At 33.7% G+C, this 25,905-nt stretch overlaps 1 protein-coding gene and 1 pseudogene across 4 annotated transcripts in view; one reads left to right on the top strand and one right to left on the bottom strand.

The window, feature by feature from the left end:
• Dmd (dystrophin) overlaps positions 1 to 25,905 on the top strand; it is a 2,099,091-nt gene that overhangs the window by 1,365,990 nt on the left and 707,196 nt on the right. For all 4 annotated transcript variants that reach the window (XM_047536255.1, XM_047536256.1, XM_047536254.1 and 1 more), the window contains exon 49: positions 17,556 to 17,657. In XM_047536255.1, the coding sequence (XP_047392211.1) occupies positions 17,556 to 17,657 (102 nt within the window). The remainder of the gene's footprint in view (positions 1 to 17,555; positions 17,658 to 25,905) is intronic.
• LOC124972090 (non-histone chromosomal protein HMG-17-like) lies at positions 12,578 to 12,850 on the bottom strand (annotated as a pseudogene).

The raw sequence follows: 25,905 nt of genomic DNA, 5'->3' as shown, positions 1-25,905 counted from the left end.
CATAATTATGACACCTCTAAAAGCAAGCATGAGTATCATTATGGGTAAGAATGTCTGCCAAGAAGTTACAGCAACATAAAGTGACTCATTACATTTTATTTGATGGTGCTTGGTGGGGGTGAACTTAGTGTTTACAGGTAAAACATTCATATGCTGTGAGGAAGAACAAAAGCAAGAGAAGTTATGGTCATAAGTTTTTACTTTATTTTCTAAAAGTAAATAAAAGATATATGTATATACATATGTGTATATATATGCACACACACACACACACATATATATATCATTAAACACTGAAAACAGCTCTTTAAGAAATACTTATATAACACTATATTAGTATTTGGTTGCCATCTCAAAAACTTATACCAAATTAAACTTCCACTTACATTTGATAGCTGAAAAGTTATCTAAATGATGGGTGAAAATTAATTTAAAGATGAATATCTCTATTGAAACACTATAACATTCTAAAAAAATATTTTGGTACCAGGAATTGAACCCAGGAGCACTTAACCACTGAGCCACATCTCCAGCCCTTTTTATTTTTTTTATTTTGAGACAAGTTCTTACTAAGTTCTTACGACCTTGCTAAGTTGCTGAGGTTAACTTGGAACTTGTGATCCTCCTGCCTCAGCCTCCCAAGCTGCTGGGACTACAGGTGTATGCCACCACACCTGGCTACATTCTGAAAAAAAATCTTTAAATAATACTTAATATATTGAAATTCAGGATAAACTTGTGTTTTATGTGACTTTATAACGTATTTTCACCCTAGTAAAATATAAAAGTTTGAAAATAAAAAGTCCATGATTCTTTCCAGTGAAGACATAATCAGACTTTGTGCCTTGAATTTGATATTTGGAAATATATTAAATGGGGCACATTAGTGCTTGCCTCTAATCCCAGGGACTCAGGAGATTGAGACAAAAGATCCCAAATTCAATTCCAGCCTCAGCAAATTAGGGAGGCCATAAGCAACTAAGTGATACCTTGTATCAAAATAAAAAGCAAAAAGGAATGGGGATGTGGCTCCGTAGTAAAGGGCCCTTGGGTTCAATCATCATACAAAGAAAAAATAAAGCAATAGCATAGTAAAATAAGCCATCTATCTTGAATAAGCCATCTCTCCTGAGGCTTCACTTACTATATTAATTTCTGATATTGAAAAGAAGAGTACATAATTAATTTAAGTAACGTGTGTGTGTGTGTGTGTGTGTATTCCTGTTATATAACTACCCCTAGCATTTAAAAGTCAAATTAGTTGATGTTACTATTTTTTTTGACAGTTGTACTTGACTTAAAAGTAACTTTTGTATTTCAAGTACGTCCCAATTGCCACATAGCTACTCTTTTCCTATTCACATCTTTCTTTCCCTCATTCGTCCTGGTTGTCCTTTTGAGTACTAATATTAGTGTTAATATATTCATGCAGTCACATATTTTAAATGTATACTTCACGTATCATATATATGGAGATATCCATCTTTTAGATGATACAGAACACTTTAATACATATCTGATATTTATTTTGAAAAAGAAACACCCTAGGAGTAAGTTAACTGCTTGAATTATTACCTAATGTGAATGTATTTAACTTGCTCTTTAATTTCAAAAAATACATATAAAAAAGTAGAGCTTGCATGTTTAATATATCTGAAGCAATGGTTTTTAACTTCTGAACATTTCAGTGCCTCCTCGGGACATAATGAATATTCAACATTTACTAACCATAAGGACATAGTTAATAAAAGCAGCCTCAATTATTTAATTTTGACTATTTAACAAAGTTTTAAATTTACTATTAAACACCTCAAAATTCATTTATAATAACAATTGATTATGTAATATGCTAGTTATTCAAATGAGATTGACGTTCTTAGAATTAATAATTCTGTTAGCATTCAGAAGACAATACATGTAAACCCTCACAAGAATGTGTAGGATGCATCTAAAATTCTACTTGTTGACACATGAAATGACAGACATGTGTGCATACCTTTTTTAATATTCAAGATTTTTTGAGGGAACTTTTATGAATACCATGTAGAGAAGATACAGATAGGTAGAAATCTTTGTCCTTTAAATTACTTGATGAAATAGGTGATAAGAAACAAAAGTAAAAATTCATGGTAACCTTTATTATAATATATCTTATAGTATTAACATAGTAATAAGTATCAGTGATTTACATAAATGGAGAGATAATACAAGTACAAAATTATGCACACATATACATTATGCTTCACCTAAAACTGAACAGATGGTATTTGGTCATTATTCTGTGTAAGTCATTATAACTGAAGTCAGATTTGTTAGAATCAGCATTGCTATTTTATTGTATTTAATTTTGTCAATAAGTTAATTATGAATACATGAATAAAATTTGTTTATGACTAGGTTAAATAGAATTTTGGATGCCATAAAAATTAAAAAAATATTTTAAATGGCATTTGAACAGAGAAGCAAAAGTATTCTCAATTTTAATAGGAACAAAACAATCAACAACAAAAAAAAAACAATCAACATGGTTACTACATTAACAGCAAATGATCACCTAAGTTGCTTCCAATTTTTCACTAATGTAAACAAAGAGCCTATATGAGAATGCCTTGAAGTGAAATTGCTGATTCTAAATTAGAGTATTCCCATCTTTAGTTTTAATATATACAGCAAATTGCTTTTGTACCAGCAGAAAGAAATGACATTAATTTATTACTTTAATGTATATATCTGTGGTTGAACAAATTTTCATGTTCTTTGGACATTTGATTTTTTTCCTTCTTAGTTGACTTTTTATATTCTTGCCCAATTTTCCATTGGATTGTTTACTTTCTCTTACCTATTAATTAGTTCTGTACTTCTGTATTCTAGCAGAATTCTAGATTATGTGCATCTAAGACACAGATCCACATTTCTTTTTTTTTTTTTTTTTTGGTAAAGGATAATTTTTCCCTTCATTTTTATTTTTTTATTTATCAAACACATTTCTTTTTATTATTATTTTCTTTTCTGAGATCTTTGTTCTTTTCAGTTCCACATTTCTTATCTAAAACCTTATCATTCACTTTTCAGCAGACCAGTGAAAAACAGTGTCTTAGCTGAAGACATAGAAATCTTAAGAATTATGAGTATACAAATTAAGTATGGCAGGCTAAATGTAAACCTGGTGTCCAGGATGAAGACTGACATACTGAGTGAATGAAACAAGGGGAATTATTCTGTCATGTGTTCTTTTTTTAATTTTAGAAATGCTTACATTTGCTTTGTTTTTTGTATGTGTTTGAGGAAAGGCTATTCATAAAGGAAAACCTGTGGGTATTTTTAACATGATTTTAATTCAATTTTCCACTTGAAGTTTCAAGTTTATAAGTTATGAAATAATTTAGAAAGTTGTAGATAATGACTATAATTTTGGTATAGTACCTAATATAAAATTCATAATTCTATTTGAAGTACATGTCAATCATGAAGTCAGGATTGAATTGTTATTTGCTTTGTCTTTAATAAAAATTATCCCAAATATTGCTGAGTATTTACATTTTATTAAATATTTTGTCAAAACTTCAAGAACTATGCCTAATTACCAAATGGATAATAACTTAGAGATATGCTGTATTTGTTTAAAATAATACAATTATTAGAGACCTTGATTGAGATATGTCAGAATTATTTTCTGTTATATGTACCTCTCTATTGCACAGAATTCACTGTGTTCCATAATCCCGTTGGGATATTTAAGGCAGTATTTAGGAACAATTTAGCCAGAAACTGAAAATATGTGATTATGATTAGAGTTCATCAGAGTCATATTCAAATCAATTTTAAGAGTTATAATGTGTTTAGTAGTGCATTTGAAAGAGTATTACTATATGACTTGCACACAATATTGTGCTCAAGAAAATGGAAGGAATGGTATTCATATTAAATCATATGGAAACATAGACCATGAACAGACAAGACTTTTTTTTATTTGGTCATTCACATCTCCAATAATGCAGTGATTCTCTATTAGGAATGATTCAATTCCCCAGGGAAATTAGGCAATTTCTGCAGATACTTTTGGTTGTCACACATGAGGAAAGAGGAAGTATTACTGCTATCTTGTGAATAATGATCAGGGATGCTGCTGCAAAGCATACTATAGTATACGACAGTCCCCTACAAGAAAGAATGGTCCATCCCAAAGTGCACTAGGTCATAGATTGAGAAACACTAATTTAAAATTGCATTCAGTCAAACTACTTCATTAAGATTCTAAGTTCTGGGATTCATAAAATAAATTCTAGTTTTACATTGGTACCATATTTAAATAAATTTATAGAACCTATTGTACAGTAATTAAATATGCCACATTTGCATCAGACAGAGCAGGGTTCAAATTTCAGGTCCACCACTTGTTAGCTTATGCTCTGGGCAAGTCTTCTAACGTTTTGTGACCCTAGTCTTTCAGTCTGAAAAATGATAATGTTTGCTGAAAGGTTCTGCAGTAGAGAATGAGATTAATTGAAATGATTTTTGTTCAGTGCACAGAAGAGTGTTTGCACCTAGTGAGTTTTCAGGAAATGGTACCAGTTAATGTTACCTTTGCATGAACTAAATCATTTGATCTTGACCTAATTACATACCATATTTTATTGTTTTTAAGACAGCATTAATTAGAATATAGATCATTATTTTATTTGTCACTAAGGGAAAGTGCTGCCAATTAGACTGTGACACACAATCATTTATAAAATGTGTCCCAATTTCAGAGTAGTTAATCTATGGGGCTAAAACATGGGTCTCAGAATTTACTATTGTAAAATTCATCAAGAACTCTTATTTTCTCAGGTGCAGCTGAATAGGACTACCATTGACCACTCTGAAATATGAGTAGTTTCCTAGGAAGGGCAGCATTAGGCCTCTCTCTTCAGTGGGATTACAGTGCACAACAGTATGTGCAGCATTCACAGAGTCACCAAAAGCTATTCACTTTTTAGTACCTTCCCACTCCCTGATGGCAGCTCCTATGCAAACGAAGGAGACTCACATGCAGGTGCTGGGTCAACCCTGGCCTAGCATCCTCATGTACCTAAGGAGCCATTGTCTTATACCATACTTAGAATTTCTAAGATGCACAACAGGAACATGCTCATTTATAAGAGTTGCTACACTTGAGGAATCACCAGAACTAAGGTTTTCCATTAGGCACTTATAGTTCATGTATTATAGAATATCGGAGGGATGTGTAATTTACCAATAAGGGTCATTTTGAATCAATGTTGCCTGCTAACACATTTGACATTTCAACTTTATCAGTTTTCCAGGGAGAGTAGAGTTAGAAAATTAATCAAAGATCAAATGCTTATGCAGAGGGACAGAGGATACTGTTGACACTTTACCCCAAATAATTATGGTTTTTCCTTCATTTTATAATTAGTGATACTGAAACTCAGAGGAGTTAGGTGACTTGTCCCAACTCATGGATTAATAAGCCTAGAACTAAGATGATTTTATGCCTAGTTTGATTATTTCCAGTCACCCTGCAATGTACTAAAGCAAAAGTCAGAAACTATGATATGAGAGTCAAATTCAACCTTCCACATATTTTTATAAATAAAAAATTACTGGGGCAAATTTATTTGCTTATTTATTGTGTCTGGCTACCTTAATGCTATACTGTGTGATACGAAACATGTAACTTCCAAAGTCTAAAATATTTATCTGGCCCTTTATAGAAAATATTTGCTGGTTTCTGCTCCCAAGCACAATTATAAATTATTTGACTATCTCTATTAATCTGTGTATAAAGTTAAAAAGAAAAATGTTTGTTCCTGATGTTTGATCATTAAAAATATATACCCATAAAAATATTAAAATTCTATCTTTAATTAGAAAATAACAATTATAGTTGTGGGATACAATATGATATTTTGATGTACATTTACACTGTGGAATGATTGTATGTACTTGAAGGACTTTAGAACCACAAAGCCTGACCCTAAACATTTGTCTACATCAGCAGTTTTTTTTTTTTTTTTCTGGAAGGGTCAGATAGCAAATATTTTAGTTTATTTTTGAAGCTTTTTGGGTCACAAGTTCTCTCTTACAAATACTCAAGTCATGTAAGAATTGTTTAAGCTAGATAACCTAGATAACTATTCACCAATAAGGAGTTAGGAAAGTAGTGAGACTTGGGGAGTACAAATTTAAATGAATGCTCTTTTAAGCAGTATTCTGTATTGCTATTAAACTAAATGAGCTTTTGCCCTCATTTAAGAACTGTATATATAAAATTTTCCAAATAAGGGCTTCTGGTTCCCATAGACAAGTACTGCTCTCCAAGCAATGCAAATTTAACTCCTTTAGGAATCTGTTCATATCTACTATGTGTACTCTGCATTCCTTAAATCTAATCTTAATACAGCAGCTAGAATGATCTATTAAAAAATGTCAGCGTGTGCATGTATGAATATATCACAGTGAATTCCACTTTTGTGTATATCTATAATACACTAATTAAAAACAATAAATTGATGGAAGGCCAATAGAGGAGAGGAAGGAAATGGTGGGTAGGAGGGGAGGAAAAGGGGAAATTCTGGGGAATTAAACAGAACAAAGTATATTCCATGCATATATGACTATGTCAAAATAAACATCACTATTACATATTACTATAATGCACCAATAAAAAATAAGTCAGATCACATCACCCCTCTGTGAAAATTCTTCTATGGTACAGAATATGAGAATAATGACTAAAGTCCTCACAACAATGCCCTGTGTGATATATCCTCCCCATCCCCAAACTCTCTGTCTATGCTTCCTGCTACTCTCCCCTTGCTCACTAGAGCCCTTCTTCTTGACTTGCTCATTTTTTTAATTGAAAATACCAGACACACTCTCATCGGAGGGTCTTTGTACTTGCCTTCTCTGCTTGGATTGTTATTCCCTTATGATGCCTGTATAATTCATTCCCTCACTTTCTACAGATCTTTAATCAAATTTCACCTTTCCAGTGAGACTTTCCCTGTAGGCACTTTCAAAAATGTCCACACCCAAACCTTCCTTTACCCTGTAAGTACACCTCCTATCCACATTCAATGCTTTATTTTTTTTCTCTTTAGCACTTTTCACTCTCAGATGCACCATAATTTATCTTCTGTTATCCATCATCCCATTAGAATGTAAACTTGGTGGAGATAGGAGCAATTTATTCTGTTTCGTTCACTGTTGTCTACAGCCATTCTACCCTGTATGGGCCTGATTTTGTCTGTTTTTTCCACTGTTACATATCTAGTACCAAAAACAGAATTTAGCACATAATAGGTGATCTGTAAATATTTATTAAGTGAATGACATAATTTGCTGAAGGGGTTTTGATAAGATTTCATTTGCCAAAAGAATTTCTCTGCCAAAATAACTTTGAAATGCCAGCTTTAAGAGTGTCAGACTCATTGCTTGATGATCACTCCTGTGTCCACTCTTTTGCTGTCCTTGAACATTCCCAAGTATGCAGCTTAGTAGATTATATCTTCTCAGTTTCACAGCACTTGTCATTTTAAAAATCAATACTACATTATACTTCGTATATTTGGACAGATTATTTTTGAAATCCATAAATCTCTAAATCAGAGAAAAAGCCTCCCTTTGGTGGGTTGCCCTTGATTAGCCCAGAATGGAAAGAGAGAACCTGTCATTCTTTGTCAGTCAGCTTGGCACATATTTGACAGCACACAGTTACAATGAAAGAGAGCCACGTTACAGTGGTCTAGCAAACCTAATTGTAGATAAATAAAAGAACAGTCACCCAGCATGAGGGGAAAGAGAAAGAAACTCAACTACACAATGTTATGTTTTTCCATCCATCAGACTTCATTTGTCAGAGCCTGCCTGAAAATCTAGGCCAGAGAAGTGAGGCTCTAACACAATATTGATTCCATTTCATTTTTCGTTTTTTGCTACCCATTTTAGCAAATAGTTTGTATGTAGAATGAGAGATGGTGCAGTCAATATATGTGACCAGGGTATATTTATTTTCAAGGCTTACTCTGTTCTTTTCATACCAGAAAGCCGTATATTTTTGGTTGGTCATTCAGTTTTACCATAATATTGCAATTGTCAGCTCTTGCTGCAGTAACAAACAACCCCAAAATTCCAGTAATGTAACAGACAGACATTAATTACTCACATATCCATCTGCAGATTAGCTGAAGCTTTGCTGTACATGATGAGTTGTACAAGTCAAGGTCTTTTCATTTTAGACTGTGGATCTGCCCCAAATATCTTCTCCGTGTAGGACCCAAGTTGAAAGAGCAGCTTCTGTATGGTGTATTATTGTGTATGCGTGGAAAACAAGCCCTTTTTATTTTCTATTTTGAAACAGGGTCTCACTAAATTGCTGAGCCTGGCCTTAAAAATGCAATCCTCCTGCCTCAGTTTCCCAAGTTGCTGGAATTACAGGTGTACACCACCACACCCAGCCTGTGTCTGTATCCTTATATTTCCTGCTCTTAGCCCAGACACTGCAGCAAACATTTAATAAGTGTTTGTCAAATGAACAAATGAATAAATGTTTAAAAATATGCAAAAAGTCTTTTTATATCTTCTTTATATCACTATGTATGTTTGAAATACATATTCATTTTACATACATATGTATTCACATAATCTGAGGGTGGGGATAAGTAAAATGAAGGAAACTTCAGTAAATTAAAAATAAGAAAGGAAAATAAAGCAAAATTTATTAATGTCATATTATCTTTAGAAACACCAAATTTCTAGTTAAACACATGCACAATGAACTTAATGTTGAATTAGAAATATAGTGTTCGAAGTGGAGAAATAGCCAGTGGGGGGCGATGCACACCTGTAATCTCAGGGGTTCAGGAGGCTGAGGCAGGAGGATCACAAGTTTAAGGTCAGCCTCAGCAACTTAGTGAGGCCCTAAGCAACAGAGTGATTCCTGTCTCAAATAAAAAATAAGATGACTAGGGCTATAGCCCCCAGGGCTCAATCCCCAGTACCAAAAAAGAAGTGGAGAAATACAGCATGTATCTGAATGAAAATATTTAATTTGCAAAAATGTATGTTTCACCTTAGATTAGATAAATAAATTTGAGTCAGAAAAGAAAAATAATGTTAAATAATCCAATTCTAGGAAAATATGTTAATTTGCACAACACTTGCTAATGTCACCTTCAATGGCTTATTGGGACTTTTTTATCACTAACTTTTGCTTCACTGCTTGTCATATCAGCAATTGCCCAATAGCAGTAAAGCCACTTAATAAGAACCCAAACTGAAAGTGCTTAGATTTACTCCATTTCAAAAACCTACTAGGGCAAGCCAAGTGCAGTGGCATGTGCCTGTAATCCAAGGGACTCCAGAGGCTGAGGCAGGAGGATCCCAAGTTTGAGGCCATCCTCAGCAATTTAGTGAGATACTCTATCAAAATAAAATAAAAAGAACCAAGGATGATGTAGCTCAGTGGTAAAGTACCCCTGGGTTCAACCTTCACCCAGTACTGAAAAAAAATTCCTACTAGGGCAAGATTTAAAAATTGACCATGCAGTTTTCCTGGGGAGTACTGATGAATGATTACACCCTATTAACTAATTAACAAATTTATTTTCCCAAATTATGTTTGACATTGTAGCAAATTAGCAATACTATGATGAAAATAAAACTCTTGTATCATAAGGGTCTTAACTCCTGGTGTACAGTCTTGGATTGCAGAGGACATTAAGAATAATTCAGGGAAGAAAACCTAAATGAAAGTGTTCTATTATTAGAAGTGAGGGGAGTGTTTGTTGTTGAAATCCCGTGAAGACTTTCTTATCTGAATGTTCTTTGAAGTTGAATACTCTCTACTTACAAAAACTGGCCACTATAATTAGCTATGTTTCCATTTTAGATGTGGCCTTCTTCACCTTATCTTAAATCACATAAAGATGTGAGGCCATTTGGGAGATAAAAGATTTACTCAGACCAATTCTCTGACCTGGATACCAGAGGTTTGGCAATCATAAACCCACAAAGAGGAGCCCTTGGAGCATTTTCAAGGCTGTGTAAGAATTTATTTCCTTTTCTGTGAGAGAGACAGGATTTTTCTCTCATTGGTACCCTGAAAAAACACTGTAGAATGTATTGTAGTGAAAGAGGAGGAAAAAGAATTAGCATGATATTTAGACCCACTCTGCCAATTTTAGCAAGAAGTCCTAATAAGCACATGCATACACACGCATGCACACATGCACACAGTACATATACCAGAATAAGGAAGAAAGTGGGAATTGAGTGACAGATACATCCTGTATAAATCTCAACTCATCCATCTGCAAGCTTCATGGTTTTAAACAATCGACCTATTCTCTCTCCATCTCAGCATCTGTGAAATTAGATAAAAAAAAATTTTTGTAGAGCAAACATGCATGAAAAACACAATGTTTAGCAGTAAATATTTAGAAACTCTAATCTGTTAATATTATTATAACAGTTAATATCATCATAGAACTTAGTTGACATTTTCAGTACAGATAAAAATTTTAGTAGCATTTTCTTATCTTTGCATAGACATGTGATTTTTCTGAAATTGTTGCTTTGTTTTAGTTTTTCCATGCCAAGTTTATTTCTACGGAGGCATGCCTAAATGTTTAAATTTATTTTACCTGTTCTGTTTTTTTCAGGATCATTATGAGCTTCTTATAGTATGTATTCCTCACAGCCACTTAAGGAAAATATACTAAAGAATATTTTAAGTGAATTTAATTGGACTTACTACAGTTAACCCTTCAAGCAATATCTTGCTCCAAATAACTGACCTATCTTTTAACTAATAAATTTACACTGCAAATAAACATAGGGAGGAAAATGGTGGAAATTCATCTTCAAAATGGTCTTTCTAAGGACATTTATCAAAGGTGCATGTAATTACAAATCTAATTTTCCAAATTTGTGCCAAGGAGAAGTAACCACAAAGAATTTAGAACTAAACATAATTTTTCTCACTCATTGCTCTATTTTCATGAGACCAAGAGTAAATCTCATCCAGGTACTTGAACCCTTCATTGTTTTATTGAAGGGTAAAGAGATGACAATAGTAATGTCAACTATTTCATCTAGATTTCTATCAGGGAAGTGATGTGATTTTATGTTGTCCATTCACTGGAAGACTAAATCTAGGACTACGTGGGTGACATAGGAATGAGGTTGTCAGTTGGAATCTGGAGGGGATTATTTTCAGAACCTCTTTGGAAACCAAAATACATAGATGTTTACATCCCTTTTATAAAATGACATAGTATTTGTGCATAACCTACCCACATCTCTAGAGTACTTATAGTACCTGATAAAATGCACATCGTATCTAAACAATTATACTGTATTGCTTAAACATCTATACACATTCAGTACAGATATATTTCTAAAAATATTTTTGATCCCTGATTGGTTGAACTCATGAACACAGAAGAACCTAAGGATCCAGAGAACCAACTTCATTGTACTTCCTGTAGGTACAAACCCTGGGCAATTCATTTGGCACACCACCTTTTCCTCAGTCAATCTAGCAAGCACCTGCTTAAACCTTGGAGCTCTAAGTAATATCTGGGCTACCCTAATGTTTTTCTAGTTGCTCACTGGACATCTGTTTCAGTGCCATTCACAGGCACCTTGACTTATGTACCCAACCTTAGCACATTAATGCATTTCCATGTACAGGCTCATCTATCCACATTATACATGTAGTCTCTTTCTCCAAAGCTTTAAAATCTTGGTGACTCTCAACATTTTCTATTCCCTTCTCAAATTCTGCCAATCCTACACACACAGCATCTTTTATGTTCAAACTGTATCCAACTTTATTAAAGATACTTTTCATAAACAATCAAGGTATTTCAGGCAGGACATGGGCAGACAATCGTTAACAGTATACAACAACTTTCAAACTCCCTTCTCGGATAGACTACCAAAATCAGAAAGCCACTATAAAACCCAATGAAGTCTTCATTTGATGCTCTGAATAGGGAAAGTTTAGAGTAAGGGTTGACATTTGACATTTAGCATGTTAACAACTTTTCACAAGCCGACCCTGACTTTCAGGAAATGAAATGAAAATGGCAAAAATTATTAATCTGAAGATCCACAATCTAGAAAAGGAACTGTTGCTCTTCTGAGGGACACTGTCTCAATGATGTCACCGGAAAGTCCAGATTGCTGACACACTGGTAAAACCAATTGTTGGGAGACAGGTCCCAACAGGTCTGAGTTTAGGGGAGTTAAGTCTATGCCGATGGCAGAGAGGGAGAGGAGGACATAAGATGAATTTGAGTTTTTCCATACCACAAGCATTTGTGGGAGCCAAGAAGAAGTCTCTCAAAACTAGCAGGGGAAGGTGTTTTCCCCACAGCAATTCAGCTTTGGACACTTCTAGTGACGTATGCTCATTCCCCCAAAAACAATAATAAAGTGTTCTGTGTGCTAACAACATAGCTTTAAAAAAGTTAAACAAAATTCTGCATTTTTATAAAACTTGATAAAAAATAGTATTTCAAGCTGTACAGTCATCAGAAGTACACAGTTATCAAAAGTGCACACTTCACTTGGCATCTCTAGCCCCTTCAACTTTCTGTGCCTGTTCTGTTTTGGCATCTCCATTTCCTGCAGGGTTATTCCCATCCTTACCAGGATCAGTTTTTCCCTTTTTCCTTTTGGGTACCTTCTCTCCCTTCTTTGCAGGGGACTTTTTAGGCTTGGGATCTGGTTTTGAAGGAGCAGGTTTAGCAGACAACCTTGCAGATCTTCTCTGTGGTTCGTCCTTCACCTTGGCTTTATCTCATTTAGTGCCCCCTTCAGCCTTTCTCTTGGGCATAGTGCCAACTGCGGTGGGATGCAGGTGCTGGATGCCCCTGAGGATGCAGTGGCATGCGGTTTTAGTCAGTTCAGGGGTCGTTGTTGCCTCTTCTTCACACTGCTCCCAGACACATCTTAAGAGTGATACTCCCTGAATATCCATGCTCCTATTTTTTTCAATAAGTACTTGAACTTCTAAAATGGTTCCCTAACTATGCTCCTTCCACCAGTCTCTTACCCTTCCTCCAATCTGCCACTACAGTGAAGTCAAGTCACGGTTGGCTTTGAACAAATATTATAAACTTAATATGTATAATCAATCATAGGAGGAGCTTTTTTCTGTCTTCTATGTCTAAAATACCATATATATATATATATACACACACACATAAATATGTACATATATATATATATATATATATATTAGCAGAATATTGTACTATTTTGAATCTGTATACAAACTGGACTCCTCACCACCTGAGCACCTTTATACTTGCTCTTCCCTTTTCCTGGAGTACTTTCTTCCAGTATGACATTACCCATCTCTGCTTTTCATTCAATTTCCTCCTGAGAATAGACACCTTTTATGTTCATCATACCTAAAATAGAGCCGTCACTCTTTTCTTACTGTCTTATCTTTCCTCATAGTATATATATGTTCATATATATGTATATGTACATATGCATGTGTACATATATGTACACATACATATAACATGCATCTATACATTCATTAACACACATGGATATGTATAGTACACATATATATCATGCACATAAATGGACTGTGTGCTGTTATATAGTATATACAATATACATACATATGTGTATGCATACTTCATACATATATCTGCATGTGTGTGAGGACTAGAAATTTCTCTAGTATTGTATCCCATTGTGTAGCATATGGTAGGACCTCACAATTATTTGATAAATATATTGATTAGATGGTGCAGTGGATATCTACCAATGACACTTTTAAGAAAACCATTTTATTGAAAGTGGGGAATACTATAAGAAGCTTGTCCGTTGAAATAGGTTGTACTGTATAAATACTATAAAGATAAAGTTGTCAAATATAACAAATATTAATTATCTGAATTGGGGGTAGAAATTTAAGGGAATCTGAGGAAAATATTGTCTTACTATGCTGAATGAGCAAAAGAAATTGGTAATGGGCATATCCGGAAGGAAGCCTAAGACTTTCTATACTAGGGCATGGCAAGTTATAATACTCATGGAAGTTGCTAGTCTTTATATGAAGCACAGTCCTCCAACCCTTCCAGGTTTATTTTTCCACTGAAATTTCAAACCAAAATTAAGGAATATTTATTATACTTCAAGTGCAGTAATTATAAGGTATTTGATTTGAGATCCTACATTCAGGTGTCTTCTGTAAAACATTCATTTGTTTGCTACAACATTTGTATTTTTCATCTTCCCTTGGTTCCCTAGATGAAGATTAAATTATGTAAATATTTTGACAAAGAAGGAAAAATTCAAAGAAATTGAATTTTAGTTAAAAGAAAGTCAACAAAAAGATTATAAAGTATAAAATAACTCCATTTTAATTTATCATAGGAACAGGGGTTTTCTAAGTCTTGTTGTAATGAATAACACAAAGATGTAAAATTTTTAAACTAATTAAGGGGAATCTGGAAATGAAAGAAGAGATTTTGTATTTAACTCTAGCAAATTACTTTGAGGGGAAATAATCTGTGCTATGAAAACATCCTAAACTGTCTGAATGAGCAAAGGTCTCTATTAATATACAGCCTAACTAAAATCCCACAGGCTCAAAGTGCAATAATATTTATCTGTCCATTCAACAATTTTTTCTTCAACATCTAATATGTCATAGGCACGGTCAAAGATATAATAAATGAAGAAAGTAAGTATGTGTCTTGTTCTCAGAAATGATAATTCTTTAGGGATGGTCAAAATTATACACACAATTATACACACAATTTGACTACTTCTGGTGTATTATAAAGGAAAAACAAAGGAATTAGAACCACACAAATAAAGCTACAGGGTGGCTGTGGGAACAATGGTCTTTGGTGTCATTTGCAAAAATCTCAGCCAGGCATAGTGGTGCCCGCCTGTAATCCCAGCTGCTCAGGAGGCTGAGGCAGGAGGATTGCAAGTTCAAAGCCAGCCTCAGCAATTTAGCAAGGCCCTAAGCAACTTAGTGAGACCCTGTCTCAAGATAAAAAATAGAAAGGGCTAGGGATGTGGCTCAGTAGCTAAGCTCCTCTGGGTTTAATCCCTGGTAACAAAAATAAAATGAAATAAAATTCCAGTGGGTGTAAATGACTACTCTTGCACCAAGTAACCATCTTCCTACTGGCCCATAGTGACTCATCTCAGATGACCCATAGTGACTCAACTCAGATGGAATCCCAATTCACTCTCCACAATACAGATAACTTTATAGGCACAAGTTTAATTGTCCTTTATTATCAGAGAGCTATGACATTTTATCAGCATATGTCATAATGTGAAATAGATTCAGGTGATGAAAGTGAAATTTCTTAATGCTTAGAAATGACATTAATTAGAATATATCAGTTAGATATATGTTTTTGTAAGATGTGGAAAGGCAGCTAATACTAGCAGAACAGCATGAACTTCAGATTCAGGCAGAACTATGTTTGAACATTAACTCTTCTACTTCTCATGGGGTCTTAGGCAAGTTTTTCACATCATCATTACCACCACTACTACCCTACCCACCCCAACTTTGTTTTCTCATTTGTAAAGTGGGAATTTGTTACAGTAAAGATTTGGAAGAGGTAAGTAGTAGTCATTATATAAATGGTAACCACATTATCATCAATAAATAATCTATGGCTGTGATAAAGCTAATCTGAAAATTTATCTATTGCCAGTAATTATTAAAATCAATGAAAAACAGAATAAAAATCTCTGTTAGTAAAAAATTGAGAATTACACTTTAAATAAACATATACAAAATGAATGGTAAAATTGGTTCAAATTTACTCCGTTTAGATACATAATGTATTATATGAGTTTAAGTATAATTGAAATATCATACATGAATTTGTCTTGATAACTCATAATATATACACAGCACACATATGCAGATAGGAATAAGTGATTACTTTTTACCTTTTCTTAAATAATTTTTACCTTGCTAAAGATATGCTCTTTGCTTCTCTAGAGTAATATATTTTATTTTTCTCTCAGAATATTTTGAGATCATGTAAACATTCACTACACCAAAATATTTTGTGAATATAGCATTTAAAGGTGAATTTATAGTGGTTGGGGATATATTAAAAATTCAGTGTTTAAAGCTAGATGTGTCCCATTTCTGATCTGAGATCATAGCTATTTCTACCTCTAGCAAAGAGTTACAGTCATTCTGGTACTGCACTTTGAAGGAACAATACCTTTTCCTGGCAATGGGCGGTAAGATCATTAATCAGCAGTTCTACAAGAGTGAAGTAACTAGGCTTTTTTTGTAAAGGAACTGAGATTTGCACACAAACCTATTAATACATAAAGTTAGCCTTGAAGTTACAGACACTTCTGACTAAAGCACCTCTCTCCCATTGGCAGTCATTATAATAAGAACTAGAGAAATAGTCTCACTCAAGAGCATGTGCTGAGCACCCATAAGTTGCAAGACACCCCACTGTGCCATATAAGAATATAATAGTGTAGAGTCAGGGATTTCCTGCCCTAACAGACGAAGAGAGAATAGGTACACACACAGTATATAAAGGAAACAATGACATGAAGACACGTACACACAGCAGTGCTGAGAGGCTCTGGGGAAAGAGAGGGAAGAAGAGAGATGCGGGTTAATCAGGAGCCCCTCTCTAGGGAAGATTGCCCAGGCCCTGACTGATGTCTGACATTGATTAATCGATACTCTATCCTAGAGTTTAACAAGTGTTCCATCCAAAAAGTCTTCTGTAATATTTAACTTCACTTCCTTCAGCTTCAATGTATGCACATTTCTTTTGTTCTTTCTTCAAGAGAGCTAGACAGTAGTCACTAAGAAAACACTTTATATTCATATATCTAAAGGGATTGTTTTTCCTGTCATGCTTCGGTCCTTTCCAGACTGAGGAAAAACAAACAATAAAACAATTAATTTAATCATTCCTCAAAGGCCTATTTAATTTGACTGTTTGATAAATAATAAGCTTTGATATTGTGCTTTAAGTGTTTACTCGTTGGAAAGAAACTTAATTTCTACAGTGTTGTAGAAAGAATTATTTGATTTCCATCTTAAAAAATATTTTAGATCGAAAGCCCAGAACAGAATCCAGTGAAATAAAAAGTTTGTAAAGTAAAATAAGCATTAGGATGATTGAGATTATTGAAGCTAATACCAGAATTTATATGCATATATTAATAAATTATACCTCATATTATTATTGCCTTTTACTTATTTGAAAAATAGAAAGTTAGTCTCTGTTAGAAAATAGAAAGTTAGTTTCTATATAATAATATTATAGTATTATAACATAATTCAAGAAAATTTTAGATCAATTTTTTTAACTTCAGTGTGTTCCACAGAGACCTCTATTTTTCTTTTCTCTGCACCAAAAGGTATGTTTTTTGAGCCCCTATGTACCATGCAGAAATTGATCTGCAATACATGTGGAGTCTCCAAGGGTATATTTAAATTTAGTAATTTTATTGCTGACTGTGAAGTTAATCTGCACTGTATGGGTTCTTTTCCCCAGGAAACTGAAGTAGCAGTTCAAGCTAAACAACCGGATGTGGAGAGGATTTTGTCTAAAGGGCAGCATTTGTACAAGGAAAAACCAGCCACTCAGCCAGTGAAGGTAATGAAGCAACCTCTAGCAATATCCATTACCTCATAATGGGTTATGCTTCCCCTGTTGTACATTTGCCGTTGATGTGGTCTATTTATAATCAATGAAATAACTTGTAAGGAAATATTGGCCATACTACCATAGCAGAGGCAAAGCTGTCTTTTTGTTCAACGTAGCCTATTTATATATTGTGATCTTAAGGCTATTAACGAGTCATTGCATTAAAGGATTCATTTCTGTCCTGGTGTGCTGCCATCAACACAAAAAGTAGTCCCACCTTCAAGGTAGATTAAATTCTTTGGGGCTTTATTGCTTTGCTTGCCAGCCTTGATGCTTTTCATATTGTTTGGCTTAATTCAAATCAAGCTACTGCATCATACTGTCTGTCTCCAACAGCTGTAAAGAATCACAATATGGTCCGTGACCTTTCCTTTCTCTGTTGCTCTTTCTTATGAAAAAGGAAAACCAGCATCCGGGCTTCAGTACTTTATTGGGTCAAGAATTTTTAGTGAAATGTCATGTAATTGCTTCTTTCTTTGGTAAAAAGCTAGTCTGGGTGAAAGCTTTCTACTTCTTTCCCTTCTCTTTGTGCATTTTGAAGTCTACGGCACATTTATTCACAGTATATTACATGAGGAGAGAAATGGAAAGCCAGGTCAGTTTTCAAAAAATAGCTAATCAATGTCCTCCATTTGCAAATGAGAGTCCAGTGATAAATAGACATTAGGTATAGGTTACCTTATTTGCTGCACCTGACCAAAATTATAATGGCTCCCATTATGATGAAGGTTCCTCGAGAGCCTGTAATGGTGGCTGTTTATTGATCAGTCTTGGTTTCTCAGCTAATGTTGCAGGCTGAGATTTAGTGAGCCTCACCCTTATGTTTAAAACTGCTCTAAAACAGCACAGGTCAATAACCTCATTTTACAGAACCAGTTTGTCCTTGCAAACAACATTACCATGACTTAGACTCTGTCTCTAAGGTCACCACTTAGTTTCCCTTGTGTTTGGTCCAAGTTTCATTTCTAGAAAATTGTTTGTTTTCCTATGGCTTACAAGGGACTTTTCTTTAGGTAAATTTAAGGTTTGAGCCTAAACATAATGTCCAAACACCAGATGCTAAAAGACACAGGTTTCTCTGTAGATTTCAATGTACCTTTATTTAAGAGTACATTTGTCTTCACTCCTAAAATCAAGAAAAAATAATTTGACTCCAATTCCAAGTTCATTATGATAATTTTTCATAAACAAACCATGTGTATTATATTGGAGAGTTAGAGATAGTCCTGAAAGTAGCACATTTCAGGGTTTCTTTTCAGTTTTTAGTTTGTGTGTGTGTGTGTGTGGTGCTGGGGATTAAACCCCAGGGCTTTGTGCATGCTAGTAAAGTATTCTACCACTGAGCTGTATCTCTAGCCCTCAGGATTTCTATTTATACTTTAAAGAAAGTCAATCCCTAGAGTGGTTATCAGAGTGATTCTCATTATAGCAAGCCATAACAAGGACAAATGGACTGTTGCATAGATACATTCTATCTACTCTTGGTTAATCTTTAAAAACTTAATGTCATATAGTTATGACAATGAGCCAGAGTTTAGCACCAATTATTACAGATTACAAATGTGCATTTAATTCACTTTGCTTTGTGCCTTTGTTTTTTAAAAAGAGGGAAGAATCTTAGCTGGAAGTCAAGACAATTTTTGCTTTTATTATAGATAAAACAATCCAAGCAGTTGATGTTAACTCAATCACACACAACACTCCCCCCGACACATACTCCTGGGCCACTTTGACCTCAGAACTAAGATCCTCAGCCTGTCTACTTTCTGCTGTTGTATTAATGATGCAAAAGGAGAATTGCCTTCCTGAAACAAAAAAGAACAAGGAACTATAACTTTCCTTTTCTTTCACATTCCTTAAAACCAGTTTGTAACAGTCAGTTTTCTTTCCGTCTTTTCTCTTTCCCTGATTTCTTGTTTCATCTAGATTCAGCTCATTTGGGAGAGGTAGGAATTAAATGAAAACTCATTCCTGTTGTCGCACTTCTCTCATAAGTTTGGAGATTAAGCAACATATCAAGGTGATGGGGCAAAAGGACAAAATTGATTTGGAGATATGGAGTGTGCAGAAATAGTTTATTCACAACATCATCACCATCATCATCATCATCATCATTTTGCAGTGCTGGGGATGGAATCCAGGGACTCTTGCATGCTAGGCAAGTGCTCTACCACTGAGATACACCCTCAGCCCCTCAACTTTTGAGAGGGACCATGACCTTGGGAACACCTTAAGATTAGGTGGGGTTTGTGCTAGCCTGAAATGCTAAAGGCTTAAACAACCTCACAGTTAAGAACATCGCACTCAACAGCATAAAGTTGAAAGCTGTGAAGGCTGTTTAAATCTCCACATGGATCAAAACTTTCTCCTTTAAAGGTTAAAGATAATTTTTCTGAAGGGTGACCATTGCTCTAATAGTACATGAACAAAGTCTTTTTTAACATTGAATGCATATATCAAAAATTTTAAAATACACTAGTTCTAATGCCTCTTCTCCTTAATGCTGATCTGCCTCATCCCTTAATAGAAGGGAAATGGGACTGAGGAGCATGCTGTACATGTTCACTAGAGAAGTTTATGTTTTTTGTGGGGGAAGGTACATTGAGAAACTATGACAATTATGAGGAAGAAAGTGATATTCTTAAAAAAGAAAATGAAAATCCATCCTGATGTGCATGCAAGACCCTGTATTCAAATGGATAAGTAGTATATCCACTGCTTGCTGACATTCTAATTAAGGACACATCAGAAAATGCTTCTCTTTCTTAGGAAACTGACTACCTATTGGTACCTCCACATTCAAACAGCCTGTCTGTTCAGCTATTAAGTAAGCTGAGTCTGATTGGGAGCTGGCTCATCCTTATTCAAGTTCTTTCCTTTTTTTTCCTTTTCTTTGCTTTATCAATTTCTCTAGGATTTCTTTAACTTTCAAAGATTACCGGTAGAGTTCTGGTTTCTTTCTTTTTTTTCTTTTTTTTCATCCCTAACTAACCAACTTCTTCCTTATTGTCTTTGAGGATATCTTGTAAAAGTCAAAAATATAATGAATAAAAAGTTAACCTTAAAAAAATATATATATTATAAGATAGTTCTGCTAATGACATAAATATAGCACTAGATCTCTGATACAAAATTACTGGGATGATCTTAGAATAGCTTGATTGAAGAAATAAGCAACTTTGTTTTGCTTTACTTCTATCTTCCTTTCACCTCACCAGTGGGTACAGACACACACACACACACACACACACACACACACAAACACACACTTGTTTTGTATATTATTCCTTTATCTTAATTTTAGAAATTGTTGAAGATGACTATATAAGTTAGATAAATTTTTAAAATTTTTTCTAAAGTTATACCTTTTGTAATAAAGTTTTATGATGTCATCAATGAGATCAATTTGAATATGTTCCATTTGCCACAGAGTAATAACTAGGTCCTCAGTAGTACCCCATTTAGCAGTTAAAAAGCAACAAAATGACTGCTATTATTGAAAATAATAACAACTACGAAAGGAATAAACCATTTGTTCTTTGGTTTTTAAAATTATTTTTCAATTCTCTACTACTTTAGCATTGAAATGCCATTTTCTTCCATTTCTACTCATTTTAACTTAATTTTATGTTAAAATTTTTACATGTATATATATTGATTTTGAAATGTTTATATCATCTTCCATACATTATAACTGAAAGTGTTAATGGAATTTAATACCACTTATTGAAATGATAAGATGAAACCAGATGGTTTGTATTGCTAGATTTTTCTATTATCAAAAGAAATCATGCTTTTATCAACCTTATATTTTATTTACCCATCTTGAAGTATTTTTAAATATAATTGTAAAAATAAGGTATGGGGAGTCTTATGTATTTGGTCAAGGGATTTCAACCCAACCTTAAACACAAAATAATTTCTGTAGACAAATTGTGAAGAGGGCAATTATAATTTTCCAGGCATTATTTCCTCAGATATAAGTTGCAAAATGACAGCATCATTAGTCATTTTCAATTACAGTCAATCAGGGATGTCTAATTTTCCCAGCTGTTTTATTGTTAATTAACTAGAATAAGTTAGGGTTTTTTTTTGTCCAAACAAGTTTGTTCTACTGCCAATATCAATATACAAGAACTTCCTAAGTTTTTTTCTTTTGTTTTTTCTTGCCTACTGATCATTAACATGTTACTCACAACTGAAGTGTGTATCATCACACGTCAAGATTTATATATGGTATAGCAGGTCAAGTGATGTCTTATTGGTTCAAATGTTACTCATTTAAATATTGTTACAATTATACCAATATCTGGAGTTGGTGTGCTGTTGATCAAAATGTTGCCCAATTAAATATTAAAATTATAACAATATTTGGATTTTATAAGTCACCTATCATGGATATAATATCATTTAAACTGGTACAATATTTTTATAACATCAGAAATCAATAGAGATGACAGACATTAGTTGTCCATTCAAATGATCAAATCCATTGTAACTGACTCTTCCAGTAAGCACCATAACAACAGAAAGAGTTGGGAAACTTATAGTAAGAAGGTAACAATATTAGAGATATCTTATAATTTATTGATACATGAGTAGGAGATTTCATTTTTTAAAAAACACAAGTTTGTGCTACATCTGAGAAAAAAAGACTGTAAGAGGTGGAATAAATGCTAATCACAATCTATGAACAGTATGAACATGAAGATAGTCCCATTTTCCTAATTTAAAGATAAAATTTATAATAGACTTTTGAGAAAATTATCAACATAGGTTTTGGAGATATAGATAAGACAGCTGAATGTCTAATTATATTTACCTTCTTAATTGTATAGTACTTTCATATTTGCAAACCTTACCTTTAGTAAAATACCATGCTAATTTACAAGTATCATTTTTGCAACATTTATATTTTATGAAATAATTTCATTCAAACTCTTCATATGTATATTCCAGAGTTCTAGAACTCAGAGTCTTTCTTCTAAGTTATTTACAATATAGTGCTGTGGGAAACCCCGTATGATGCTGTTAAAACCCTCCAGCTAAAAACTACTAGGAACATACCTGTAAATCAAAAAATTAGGAATATTTAGCTTATTGTAGCACAATAAGAGAAAGCACTCCAGGGAGTTTGTGGGGCATCTCTGTAAGAGGACTTTAGAGAGAGTCTCTTAGAGGGTTCAGTTGGCTGAGTGATTCTAAGTGATTCTTAGATAAGTGGAAGTCATGTCTGGAATAGATGCTGCCAAGAAATACAGTCAATGTGGTGATGAGATATCTTAACTTTTATCTAGAAATTAAGAGGATTAAAGCAGGGGTAGACAATGTCACTGTTAAAGGAGCAGCAGTGCCTCATATTAGTAGTCATTTCTGTGATGGCAGAATGGCCTTGTTTCTGTATTGTTCTAAACATGATCATGATGTGGCCTTGTCTCTCTGTGGTTTATGTTCTCTAAGTGAGAACACACACACACACACACACACACACACACACACACACACACATATATATATATATATATATATAGAGAGAGAGAGAGAGAGAGAGATTTTTCAGTTGACCAATTATCTGTCAGCTACGAGTAAGGCCATTTATCATTCTCTCAATGCTGTCCCTGGAATTTTTATCCCAAACCTCAATACCCATTCACAAAGTATTAGAAAAACTGACCTTTACATTTTTTCTTAAATATGTGTTCTTGATTTCCCCAAAAGACTAACTTATTCATTTGCTTTTATAAATGATGTTTGAAAGATTTTTTACAGGCTTGACAGGCACAGTTGCACAACACTTGTAATTCCAGCCTGGGGAACTTACTGAGACCCTGTTTCAAAATAAAATGAAATGGTGTGGGGATGCAGCTCAGTGGTAGAGTCCCCCTGGGTTCACTGCTTAGTATCAAAGAAAAAAACAACTTATTTACCTCTACCACTGGTGAATGTGATGTTATATACTAGGAATAATTGCTAATGCCTTATCAACTTTCTTCACTTTTTTTGTTTAACCAAATCTTGTCATGTTGCTTCTATAAGCATCCCAAACATATCTCTTGTGATTACTCCACACCAATATGTAACTATATTGTTCAAAATAAAATCATCGAGACATAGAAGATGTGATAAAGAGTCTACTATGAGATAATTCTTTTCTGAGGAAATATTTGGGCGAAGAGTCCCAATTTAGGCTTACTCAGTAGCTCATGCTCTAACTAGGCAAGCATTTTAAAATTTGAATTTTACTGGTCCTCACTTCTATTAAATGCATTTTTAAAAAGCAGAGAGATAAACAGGTGTATCGATTACAATGTTCACATGCATGTCTGTGAATGTACAGTCATAGGTAGATTCTTTTATTTGTTCAGCAGATAATAATTACATACCAAGCATTGACACAGAGCAAGAAACACCTATTTTTAAATTTTAAAAATCCCAAAATCAAATAGAATTTAAAACTGGATTTCACTTTAAATTAAAAAGGAAATCTATAGTCAGAAATCACTTTTTCTTATAATTAATTTCTGCTTTTCATGAAGGAGAAATTTCACGTCATATGTTATAATTGTCTTAACATTTAACAACCATTTCCAAGCTAAGGTATGTATGGAAAAAATGCACAACTGCAAAATTCACCTATAATGAAATTAAATTTACCATTTTATAAATTCTATGTAATTTTCTCACTTTGAGTAAAATATGAATCCATACTGTTGAATTCAGAGCTCAGCTGAGGAAAGCAGGGAATCTGCAATTTAATTAGCCCATACAAAGATCAAAAATTTGGGAAATCTAGTCAAGAATAGGATATGATAACTATCATCCCACTGATTTTATATTTAAAAGAGTTTGGAATTTAAACATGTATTTTTTTCTAATTTGCTCATGGATTAGTAACAGGCATTGCAAATTGTTACTTTTTATATACTTTTATTGAACATCGCTCAAAGTTTATTATGTGAAGAACACTGCACTGGTTGCTTCAGCCAAATATTGTTTGCTACCTAAAAGCATTTTAGAGCCTCATAGAAAAGATGAGGTGATAGAAAATATGGGCACATGCCAGAGAAGAACAAACCAAAGTGAAACAAAACAAAAAAGAACTCACATGATATATAATCAAATTGAAGTTTTGAAGACACCATATTTTTTAATTACAAGAACAATCTTGTGATGAGCCAAATCAAAAACTATAGCCTTTCATAACTAATTTCATTTGCTAATAATCATTTGTTGACTCTTTGAAACCTAGGCTTTTGTGGAACAACAGGGATACTACTTAATTTTTAAAACCTACCTCTGCATTTGAAATTACAGTGACCCCTAATTTGCCAGTCTGGAAGTAACAGTGGGTAAGATAACATTTGAAAAAATGGGTAGACTGTTCAGAGTTTATTAATAAAAGGAAAATTGAATATATATATATATATATATATATATATATAATGTTATTTTCTAGATAACCAAAACCTTGTCCTTTAAGTACTGAAATATTTTATTGTAAATATTTTAATGAAAAATTTTATTGACTATCTTCTGTTTTGCTTCATTAAACTATGCATAATATCTAACCAACAATTTTATAGTACTTTACAGTTCATAGAGTTCTTTTCACATAAAACATCTCATTTAGTTTTTCCAACAAAGTTATGAGTTAGGTGGTAGTATTATATCCACATTTCAAGGATGGTAAATCTGAGTGACCTATCTGATTTGCCAATGATCACACAATAAGCAGTAATGAATTAGAACTGAAATCCAAGACTTAGGACCTAAATTACAATATAATTTGAAATTTCTTAATTTTCAGGGTTGTCACTATAATATCAGTTGCCCTGTTTAGTTATATAGTGATGCACTTCAGACATGATGAAGATCAGTGCAGATCATTCTTTATTCAGTTGAGGCCCAAATGAAGTGGTCAATTTGCTTTTAGAAGTGAGCTTATAAGATAAATATATACCTTTAAATATTAACATTAAACTCAATTTAGTAAGATACTTAAACAATGAGAAGAAAGTAGAACTCAAACTATCAGAACAGCAAACTTTCATCTCTCTTTGCCACTCTCTCTGGGGTCATATGATTATTAATTAGAAGAGCTGGCAGACCTTCCAGAAGTATTTAAATCAATTTCTGATTTCAATATCCTTCTCTTCTCCCTTCTTCTTTCCTACCTCCCTTTCCCTCTTCTTTTTTC

Source organism: Sciurus carolinensis, chromosome X, assembly GCF_902686445.1.
Source record: "Sciurus carolinensis chromosome X, mSciCar1.2, whole genome shotgun sequence".
Taxonomy (NCBI): Eukaryota; Metazoa; Chordata; class Mammalia; order Rodentia; family Sciuridae; genus Sciurus; species Sciurus carolinensis.
Note: the sequence above shows the minus strand (reverse complement) of the source record. Positions and strands in the feature narration are given on the sequence as shown.